Source organism: Hibiscus syriacus, unplaced genomic scaffold (genome assembly GCF_006381635.1).
Source record: "Hibiscus syriacus cultivar Baekdansim isolate YM2019G1 unplaced genomic scaffold, ASM638163v2 tig00111402_pilon, whole genome shotgun sequence".
NCBI lineage: Eukaryota > Viridiplantae > Streptophyta > Magnoliopsida > Malvales > Malvaceae > Hibiscus > Hibiscus syriacus.
This window is the reverse complement of record NW_024063082.1, coordinates 4,345,047-4,356,440: the sequence shown is the minus strand read 5'-3', so window position 1 is coordinate 4,356,440 and position 11,394 is coordinate 4,345,047. Positions and strand designations below refer to the sequence as shown.

General features: G+C 39.1%; 1 protein-coding gene and 1 pseudogene across 1 annotated transcript; both read left to right on the top strand.

Annotated features, from left to right (window-relative positions):
* The first annotated feature begins 297 nt into the window (after positions 1 to 297).
* Positions 298 to 8,598, top strand: LOC120161610 (scopoletin 8-hydroxylase-like). Its single transcript, XM_039171832.1, has 3 exons — positions 298 to 797; positions 878 to 1,223; positions 8,338 to 8,598. The coding sequence occupies exons 1-3, from the start codon at positions 298 to 300 to the stop codon at positions 8,581 to 8,583; spliced, it is 1,092 nt and encodes a 363-aa protein (XP_039027763.1). The 3' UTR covers positions 8,584 to 8,598.
* Positions 8,599 to 9,265: 667 nt separating this feature from the next.
* LOC120161773 overlaps positions 9,266 to 11,394 on the top strand; it is a 13,423-nt pseudogene continuing 11,294 nt past the window's right edge.

Sequence of the window (11,394 nt, the reverse complement as noted above, 5' to 3'; positions counted from 1 at the left end):
ACTTTTAAAGTTTTCAAGTTCGAGTCGAGCTCAACAATACTCGAGTTCGACTTGGCTCGTTTAACAAACGACATCGTTTGGTTTAATTTAAAAAAAAAACAAAATTGGCGGTTTTTTCCGGTTTTCAGCCGGTCCTGTTCGAACGGTTCAGCGGTTCCGGCTAATTCACTAGTAGCGGTTCAACCGGTGTAAATTGAACCAGACTAGACAGCGATTCCCGATTGAACCGGTTGAACCGACCGATCCGGTTTTCAAAACATTGACCAAAACCTTTCTTTTACACTGATCATTAGTATAATGGCACCTAATCTCGACGATGCCAACTCTATTTTTGAATTTGTTGTCAAAGAAGGAAACGGTGTAAAAGGATTGGTTGACTCGGGCCTTTACAAGGTGCCAGTGTCCTACGTGCAGCCACCAAAAGAACGAATAGACAAGGAAAACGCCATCAAACTCGACTTGCCACCCATTGATCTGTCGAAGCTGGACGGCAATGGCCACGATGAAGTGGCCAAGCAAATTGTTAGAGCTGCAGAGACTCTGGGTTTCTTCCAAGTTGTTAACCATGGAGTCCCTCTTCATCTACTTCAATCCCTTAAAGACACTGCACATATGTTCTTCAGCTTGCCCCTTCAAAGGAAGACTGTTTATCTTGAACCAGTAAGTCCAACTCCACTGGTGCGGTACGGCACCAGCTTTAGGCCAGAGAAAGAGAAAGCATTAGGATGGAAAGATTATATCCTCGTTCATTACACCGACGACCACGAAGCTCTTCGACATTGGCCTGCAGAGATCAAGTGAGGTTTATATAAATTAATTGCTGGTTGTTAATATGCTTATTCCGAAATCCGTTTGACTCTTTTTTACTAATTTCTAGAGGGGTGTTACTGGAGTACTTGAGGTCTTCAATCATCATGGTGAAGAAATTGCTTCAAGTTTTGTTGGGAAATTTAGGGGTGGAACCGGATGACTCGATGGTTGGTGTACTCACCGGCAAGAAGATGCTTAGTATGATCCTCTATCCTACATGTCCCGATCCGGATCTCACTGTCGGAGTAGGACGTCACTCTGATATAGGTACTCTTACGGTGTTGTTACAAGACGAAATCGGTGGCTTATATGTTAACATCGAGGAAGATACGGAATATGGAAAAAAAGGAGAGTGGATAGAGATCTCTCCTACTCCCGGTGCCTTGGTCATCAATGTTTGCGATATGTTACAGGTAACCAAGGCCCTTCGAAAATTTAAACAACTCTAATAACATAGTGTTGGTAATGCTCAATCCCACATAGTGTTGGAAACACTATTGGGAATGGTATTTAAGGCTTGACATTCCACTTCCTTGTTGAGTGATAGAGAACAAGGGGGGCTCTCGCGCACCGCCGCCGCCGTCCGTCCGTCTCGTCTCGTCTCGGCTCGGCTCGGCTCGGCTCGGCTCGGCTCGTGGTCGTGGTCGTGGTCGTGGTCGTGGTCGAGGTCGTGGTCGTGGTCGTGGTCGTGGTCGTGGTCGTGGTCGTGGTCGTGGTAATACGTGTCTTCGACACGTCCGCGCGGATACTATCTTTTTAGAGAAAATTCTTGAGGAATTTCTCTTTGAAAGAAACAAATGGAAAATGTGAAAGATATCAACTGATATTTATAGGCTGCTGAGGACTGTTTGAATTTCAAATAATAACAGCTGAATTATTATTTTTTATCAGAAATTAAACAGTTTATTCCTAAATTAAATCAGAAACGTTAAGATGTACCTGGACTGATTTACAGCTTTGTACAGAGGAGACAAGCTGTTAATATCAGGAGTTACAGGAGTTATTTGATTTAATTCCAGGGGTTACATGATATAATTTCGGGAGTTATAACAGCTGAATAATGATACAATGAACCTGGACTATTTCTGAGTCAGGTTCATCTAGACGTTTCAGCTGTTACAAATAAGAGGTTTAATCCTGAAATTTTATGGACGATTTTAACCCTATTTCTAGCCTATAAATAGAGAGCTATATTCAGCTTCTCAACTCACTCCAAAACATTTTACAATTCACTTACAAAGTGTTTTCTAAAGTTCTCTCCGTGAGTTCTCTCTGAGTGCTTTCCGATCAGAAGTACAATACCACCAGCAGTCCACTCCGGTTTCGGGTGTACGGAATTTGGAGCGACCGTGTTAACCTCGGGGAACGGTCCGCCTACTGCAGCGATTACACACATCGAGGCGAATTCGTTTCTAAGGCAGTGGTTCTTACCACGACACGGTTTACGAATCTGTTCTTCTTAATTACTGTTTATATTTTCAGTCAGTGCTAACGGTGTAGTTTTGCAGTTCATATATCCAACAATTTAGAAACGAATTCCATAAACTGCAATCATGTCGACACCTTTGAGCAAACTCATTCCCGATCTTTCCAAGCTCGATGCACTTGATGGAAAGAACTATAGAAGGTGGTCCCAAAGAATTCTGATATTCTTCGAGCAACTTGATCTTGATTACGTGTTGCTCAAGCCACCACCTACCATGCCACCAACCCCAGCTGTCGGTAATGATGCGGATACGATCCTCAATGATGATGCCTTAGCAACTGCCGCCGCCGTTCTCGCTACCTACGAGAAATACGAGAAGGATAACAAGACGGTACGAGGACATTTGCTCAGCCACATGTCAAATAAACTATTTGATATGTTCCTTAGAGAAAGGAGTGCCAAGACAATATGGGACACTCTCGACAAGAAGTATGGTGCGGATGATGCGGGGATAAAGAAGTACGTTGTCGGTGAATGGCTCAAATTCCAGATGACAGACGACAAACCAATAATGGATCAAGTCCATGACTATGAGAACTTAGTCGCTGACATCATCGCTGAAGGGATGCAAATGTGTGAGGTGCTGCAAGCCAATGTACTCATTGAGAAGCTGCCCAAGTCCTGGTCCGATTACCGCAACTCTCTTAAGCATAAGAAGAGAGACATTTCGCTTGAAGAACTTGTGGGCCATATGAAGATTGAAGAAGCCAACCGTTTAAAAGATAAGCTTACTAATTCTATGAGTAATTTATCTTTTAGAGCTAACTTGGTTGAGTCTAAATTTAAGAAGATCATGAAACGTGGGAATCAAGACAAAAAGACGAAACCACAGAAGGCTACCAACTTCAAGAAGTCAGGAAAGGCCAAATCGGAAGGAAAGACGTTCAAGTGTTATGTCTGCGGTTTACCTGGCCACAAAGCTTACCAATGCCAACACCGCTCAGACCGCCAAAATGACAACAAGCCACAGATGCACGTTGTAGAAGAAGATGATGATATCATTGCTGCGGTGGTCTCAGAAGTTAATCTGGTGGAGAACAGTTCAGAATGGGTAGTTGACACTGGCGCTTCGAAGCATTTCTGCGCAAGGAAGGAGTTTTTCACCGAGTTCGAGGATGGAAACACTGGTGAACGTGTGTACATGGGGAACTCTAGCAGCTCTGAAGTGCTAGGCAAAGGCAAGGTTTTACTCAAGCTGACTTCTGGTAAAACTCTGGCTTTAAATAATGTTCTGTATGTACCTGCCTTGCGTAGAAATTTGATAAGTGGTGGGCTTCTGAATAAGGCAGGCATTAAGTTAGTTTTTGAGGCAGATAAACTTGTACTTTCCCGAAATGGTGATTATGTGGGGAAAGGGTTTTTAAGCAATGGTTTATTTGTCATAGAAACTCAATTTAATGAAAATAAAGCTACCACTTCTGCTTATATTGTTGAATCCATTGATATGTGGCATGCTAGATTAGGACACGTGAATATTCATGCTTTAAAGAAATTAATGAATATGAATGTTCTGCCTAAACTAGACACAACTAGCTTTAACAAATGTGAGATTTGTGTAGAAGCTAAACATACTAGACCTCACTTTAAGACTGTTTCTAATAGAAAGACTGAACTGTTAGAACTTATTCATACTGATCTAGCAGATTTTAGAAACACTGAAAGTAAAGGAGGAAAACACTACTACATAACTTTTGTAGATGATTATTCAAGATATACAAAAGTTTATCTCCTAAGAACTAAAGATGAAGCTGAAAACTTCTTTCTTATTTATAAGGCAGAAGTTGAAAATCAGTTAGAAAGGAGAATCAAACGGGTTAGATCTGATAGAGGTGGTGAATATGGATCTAATTTCTTAAAAGATATTTGTGAAAAGAATGGCATAATTCATGAAACATCAGCCCCCTATTTTCCTCAACAGAATGGTATAGCCGAAAGGAAAATAGAACTTTAAAAGAGATGATGAATTCTTTACTAATAAGTTCCGGGTTATCTGATAACATATGGGGGGAGGCCATTCTATCAGCAACTCATATCTTGAACCGAGTTCCTCATAAGAAATTAGATTCTACCCCATATGAATTGTGGAAAGGATACGCTCCTAATTTACAATACCTGAAAGTGTGGGGGTGTCTGGCTAAAGTGGGCTTGCCAGATTTTAAGAAGTCCACCATCGGACCTAAAACCGTTGATGCAGTGTTTATAGGGTATGCTACGAATAGTGCTGCATACAGATTCATGCTTTTACAAGATTATTCTATTTGTGAATCAAGAGATGCTGTTTTCTTTGAAAATACTTTTCCTTTAAAGGAACCGAGAATAAATATTGAAACACAAATAGAATATATTCCATCAACTTCTTCTAGTAATCCTGCTAGGTCTTTTGAACAAATTGATTTTGAGCCTAGAAGAAGTAAAAGGCAAAGAGTTGAAACCTCTTTTGGACCAGACTTTATTACTTCCTTTATTTCTGAGATAAATGATTTAGACTTCATTTCAGATCCTATAGCTCAAATTTTTCTATTAGATGAGGATCCTAAAACTTTTGAAGAAGCTATAAGATCTATCGATGCTAGTTTTTGGAAAAGCGCTGTTAATGATGAACTAGAATCGATAATGTCTAATCATACTTGGGAATTAGTTGACTTGCCTAAGGGATTCAAACCAATCTCCAACAAATGGGTCTTCCGGAAGAAACTAAGGCCAGATGGTTCGATTCAGCGGTACAAGGCAAGGTTAGTCGTCAAAGGGTTCACTCAAAGGTTTGGTTTAGACTACTTTGATACATACTCTCCCGTTACAAAAATCTCAACGATTCGTGCATTATTTGCACTAGCCTCTATTCATAAGTTGCAGGTACATCAAATGGATGTTAAGACTGCTTTCTTGAATGGGGATCTAGATGAGGAGATTTACATGGAGCAACCACTAGGTTTTGAGGCACCTGGTATGGAAGGCAAAGTTTGTAGACTCAAAAAGTCACTCTATGGACTTAAGCAGGCTCCTAAACAGTGGTATGAGAAATTTCATAAAACTATTCTTAGTTTTGGTTTTGTTGTGAATGGTTCGGATGCTTGTGTGTATTCGAAGATGTTTGAAACTGAATGTGTTATCATAAGTCTTTATGTTGATGACATGTTGATTTTCAGTTCTAACATTGAGTCCATTAACAAAGTTAAAAATTTCTTGTCCACTAAGTTTGAGATGACAAATTTGGGAGAAGTAGATGTAATCTTAGGAGTCAAAGTTACCAAAACTGAGAAGGGATTTTCTTTATGTCAAGCACATTATATAGAGAAAGTGCTAAAGAAATTTGACAGTTTTGATGTCGTCCCTGTTCGAACTCCTTATGACCCTAGCATACATCTAGTTAAGAATAAAGGAAGTAGTGTTTCCCAAACTGAATATGCTAAATTAATCGGAAGTTTAATGTTCTTAATGAACTATACTCGGCCTGATATTGCTTATGCCGTGAGTAGACTAAGTAGATATACTCATAATCCGAGTGGTGAGCACTGGATTGCGCTTAAACGCTTACTAAAGTATCTTAAGGGTACTGTGAATTGGAAACTTGAGTTTGTTGGCTTTCCTGCGGTATTGGAAGGATATTGTGATGCCAACTGGGTTTCTGATAATGATGAGGTAAGCTCTACAAGCGGGTATGTTTTTACTTTGGGTGGAGCAGCGATCTCGTGGAAATCATCAAAGCAGACTTGTATTGCTCGTTCTACCATGGAGTCAGAGTTTATAGCTCTTGACCTAGCTGGGCAAGAAGCCGAGTGGCTCAGAAGCTTGTTAGCAGATATTCCGTTGTGGGGAAGACCGACTCCTCCAGTTTCATTGTTGTGTGATTCACAAGCTGCAATATGTGTGGCTAAGAACCAAGCTTACAATGGTAAGAAAAGACACATTCGCATAAGACATGAATCAGTTAGACACTTGATAAAGAATGGAGTGCTCTCTTTAGAGTATGTGAAGTCGGAAAGGAACCTAGCAGATCCACTTACCAAAGGGTTAAGTCGGAAGCTGGTCCTAGATTCATCGAGGGGGATGGGTCTAAAGCCCATTGGTTGAGGAATTCATGGTGGATACCCAACTTAGTTATCTAAGTTCCATGTGGTCAAACGAAACCATGGAAAGACTCATAGTGCACATTCCTACTGCCTATCCCTATGATGAATAATGTGCATGCCCAGGATGAGCTTAATTGCTCTTAATAAATTCATAGCCCAGGCTTTGGGTGGTCTTAGTGAGAAAGACTTGATGAATTTACCGATTTTGGCTGAATATCTATTCTTAATAAGTTCATAACCCAGACCGAGTGGGTAGGAAATGATGAACTTACCGACAGAAAGGTTGAGTTTGTTAAACTCTTAATAAATTCAAATCCAAGTATTTGGATGGTTCTAGTGAGAAGGACTTATTGAATTTACCGATAAATGAGGTTGAATATTTATTCTTAATGACTTCTTAGCCCAGAGTTTGGGTGGTTCATTTATAATGAACTTGAAAAAAGTCACCAAACCCTTTGTGAGGTTGAGCTATTATAAAAGCTCTTAATTATTTCATATTCCTTTTTAAAGGGTGGTTTATGTTGAGATAAACTTGATGAAATAACCTATGTAAGTGAGAAGGGTTAGCCGCCTTCTATGAAAAATGTTGGACTGTTTTTCTAGCACACTTACTAGAATCCTGAGGTAAGATGGCCAAATATATACGTTTGTATATATATCTTACACATCGAGGACTCAGGTGGATGAAGGGGTTAGTTGTGTGTTATGAGTTTACCCTGATCTTAGAAAGTTCCAGACTAGTTTCACTTATCTAAGAGAAGGATTGCTCATCATCACTATGTACTAGTTCCAGATATGTTCACTAGTGCTTAAGCAACTAATCTCGCTATTACTCTTCTGGAAAGCTTGTTTTCGAGTTTCAGAAGATTTTTTTCGCATTAGTGGGGGAATGTTGGTAATGCTCAATCCCACATAGTGTTGGAAACACTATTGGGAATGGTATTTAAGGCTTGACATTCCACTTCCTTGTTGAGTGATAGAGAACAAGGGGGGCTCTCGCGCACCGCCGCCGCCGTCCGTCCGTCTCGTCTCGTCTCGGCTCGGCACGGCTCGGCTCGGCTCGTGGTCGTGGTCGTGGTCGTGGTCGTGGTCGAGGTCGTGGTCGTGGTCGTGGTCGTGGTCGTGGTCGTGGTAATACGTGTCTTCGACACGTCCGCGCGGATACTATCTTTTTAGAGAAAATTCTTGAGGAATTTCTCTTTGAAAGAAACAAATGGAAAATGTGAAAGATATCAACTGATATTTATAGGCTGCTGAGGACTGTTTGAATTTCAAATAATAACAGCTGAATTATTATTTTTTATCAGAAATTAAACAGTTTATTCCTAAATTAAATCAGAAACGTTAAGATGTACCTGGACTGATTTACAGCTTTGTACAGAGGAGACAAGCTGTTAATATCAGGAGTTACAGGAGTTATTTGATTTAATTCCAGGGGTTACATGATATAATTTCGGGAGTTATAACAGCTGAATAATGATACAATGAACCTGGACTATTTCTGAGTCAGGTTCATCTAGACGTTTCAGCTGTTACAAATAAGAGGTTTAATCCTGAAATTTTATGGACGATTTTAACCCTATTTCTAGCCTATAAATAGAGAGCTATATTCAGCTTCTCAACTCACTCCAAAACATTTTACAATTCACTTACAAAGTGTTTTCTAAAGTTCTCTCCGTGAGTTCTCTCTGAGTGCTTTCCGATCAGAAGTACAATACCACCAGCAGTCCACTCCGGTTTCGGGTGTACGGAATTTGGAGCGACCGTGTTAACCTCGGGGAACGGGTCCGCCTACTGCAGCGATTACACACATCGAGGCGAATTCGTTTCTAAGGCAGTGGTTCTTACCACGACACGGTTTACGAATCTGTTCTTCTTAATTACTGTTTATATTTTCAGTCAGTGCTAACGGTGTAGTTTTGCAGTTCATATATCCAACACATAGGTTCATAATCACTGTGTTGTTTGCAGATACTAAGCAATGGAAAGTACAAAAGTGCAGAACATGGAGTTCGTACATCAAGCACAAATTCAAGGGTTTCATTACCAGTCTTTACAATGCCAATAGAAACAGCAAAGATTGCACCTTTGCCTCAAGTGGTGGAGAAAGATGGGATTGCTCTTTACAAAGAATTCGTGTTTGTGGATTATCTAAACAATGTTTTTGGAAATGCACTCGACGGTAAGAAATCACTTGATTTTGCAAAGATTAATTGATTAAATGCTTCATCGGTTTTCTTTTACCTATGTAACAAATCAAAGCTTAAAGTAAAGCTCCACTTTGGTGTGTTGAATAATAAAAAAAACAGAATCCTCATCCTGTTCGCTATATGATGTAGAGATCTGTCGTTGCATCATGTATGTAGTTACACTTATTGCTTGTACAATTGGTTATAATCAAAAACAAAATTAATAAATTAACCAAATTGATGTATATTTAACATTATCATTATAAAATAAACCCACTGGTGTGTGATGTCAGACCTTAGAATAAAAGTTAATTCAGAGATAATTAATTGGAATGGTGGAGGTCAACTATAGTTATTTAGTTTGAGTTAATTAGAATATTTATATTTATATAATCAAGTATATCCCATGCTGCACAGGTACAAATTGACTTTAAGCAATTGAATTAACTTTAATTTTTTATTAATCTAAGGTAATTGTAAGATAATATTTATTCAAAGATAATTCTCAATCATTTCATATTGATAATTCAAACCTGATACTTCAAATAATAATAATAATTCCTTTACCACTAAGATAATTGTGTAAATAACTTTAGTTAAATTACTATTGATTTGCATTTTAGTTGAGAGGAAGTACATTGAGTCTCACTGGTCTAGCTTGTTTTGAATGGCTCAATTATGCAGAAAGAAGCAAACATTCATAACCAAAGAAATCCAAACAAAAGAAACAATGGACCTCAAAACATTGATTCTCCCTCTGAAATCTCATTCCATGGCCGAAGCCTATCTGGAAAGTCCAAAGATGTCAGCTGCACGCAATCGACCGTAGTTTCTCAGTTTCTTTTATTATAATCCAACTTTGCAATCTTCCCAGGTTGCCCAACTGGATTTTTCAACCAAAAGGCAAACAATTTGCTCTCTTTTCATTCACATTCTTCATTTGTTTCGTCCTGTTTGATCTGTCCCTACTTTGTTTTTTCTTCAGAACCGAAAGTACCCAGATTTCGAACTTGCCCATCAAAAGCTTTATAAGCTCCATTTGCTTGGTTCCGTTTGGTTTCTGACAATGTTTGCTACTCCCACTTTCCAATCAGATGGTGATAGATCGTTATTCAATGGCTTTGTTTCTGGTTTCTTGGTTACTTGTTGATGCATTGGATGCCAGTGCTGGTGATGCTGATCCACTTTACAGGCTTTTCGGGGGGGTTTTCTTCTTCTTTTTTTACTTCCCCCTTTTTTGTTCGTTTGATGATATTATTGTTCTAATTTTAGCTTATGCTTCATACAAGTATGTTCGTGGTAGGAAAAAGATTTCTTTTTCCAATTATCCCGAGGAAATTGTTGTTACTTAGTGTTGGTTTCAATAAAAAAAACATACTTGGTTATTGATTTTCGATAAGGATGCTGAAGGATCTTGAGAGTAATTCAAGTCTCGTAAAGTTTGGAACTTACAGTGCCTACTGCAAAAGTCATGCATATTACTTAGATCTTAGATTGGAAGAAGTCGTTTCATTAGAAATAATCGTTTTACCATTCATTTGGTTAACTAGTAGGATTCTCCGCTGACTGTAACTATCTTTATGTATGTTGTTGATGCAAGTCCCACTCCCAGAAATTAGTCTTTGCGCCCTTTATGGATGTTTGCTTCATATTGATTAGGTGTAAGATGAGGAGTTTCGATGTTTCTTGTCACGTGCTTCATAGTGTGAAAGTTTTACTGTAAACTAAAGGTACTTCATGTATGAGGGAGCTCATTGCGGTTGATACTGATTGTTTGATATGGCCCTTGGCTAGATCAAGAGTAATTTGCACATAGAAAATATGCATTTATAAACACAGATTGCTTTTTTTTATTTACGGCTTGTGTGGCAGAATGTGAGAAAACTGGATGTGTTGGGGGAAGATGCTTTCCACAATGCAAATTTCCTTCTGATGGTGTTTCCAATGGTGGTCCATGGTATATGCAAGAACCACTTTACTTGAAGTGGAAACAATGGGACTGCCAAAGTGTCGTTATAATTGCATGGTTGACAGAGAGAAAGAAAGGGAAGCAGTTGGTAATGGACCTGTCAAGTATCATGGTAAATGGCCCTTCGAGCGAGTTTTTGGAATTCAGGTTTGCTTCTTTCCTTTTACCCTATTAAATATATTTTTTAGTTTTCATGGAATTTTTTAGTCTTCTTTCCATCTTGACCTCACTGTTAATTTGCTCAGGAACCAGCTTCTGTAGCTTTCTTTGCACTCAACCTAGCAACGCATTTTCATGGTTGGCTATCTTTCTTCATCCTTCTTTACTATAACTTGCCTTTAAGACAAGGTAATAACGCATACTATGAATTTGCAAGTTTGTGGCATATATATGGACTCTTGTCAATGAACTCATGGCTCTGGAGTGCTGTTTTCCATAGTCGGTAATCATTTCTTCCATTCTCCACGTCTGTCACTATTTCCCATGAAGATAAGTTTGGTTGGAATTTTGCATCAATTACGTAGGTGATTCTATTGAGATAGTACCTTCAAACTTTTGGCTTAGAAATATTGGTCTGCTACATAAAATAGAGATTATTTGTCAGCTTGGGTGGATCTTTTTTGGCTTAAAATCATAAAACCAATGTGTCGCAACCGTCTTTCGGTTGGGTCTCAGAATTGGGATTCGACTTAGAAAAATGTGGATTGGAGTCGCCACCGATCATTTATTTAAAAATAAATGGGTTGATCGGATACCCTATTTCTCACATGATCTGCGTCTTACCAGAAATATGTCGGGCTCGGGAGTCGGTTACGGTCAAGGAAGGATTAGCATCCTTGAACCGCACTTTCGGTACTACGTAATTTCCAG

What these genes read in the sequence shown, in the direction of transcription:
- LOC120161610 (XM_039171832.1), top strand. Translation starts at nt 298, where the DNA reads ATGGCACCTAATCTCGACGATGCCAACTCTATTTTTGAATTTGTTGTC. An exon ending in CATTGGCCTGCAGAGATCAA is followed by an intron (nt 798 to 877) that starts GTGAGGTTTATA and finishes ACTAATTTCTAG; the next exon opens with AGGGGTGTTACTGGAGTACT. An exon ending in ATGTTTGCGATATGTTACAG is followed by an intron (nt 1,224 to 8,337) that starts GTAACCAAGGCC and finishes TGTTGTTTGCAG; the next exon opens with ATACTAAGCAATGGAAAGTA.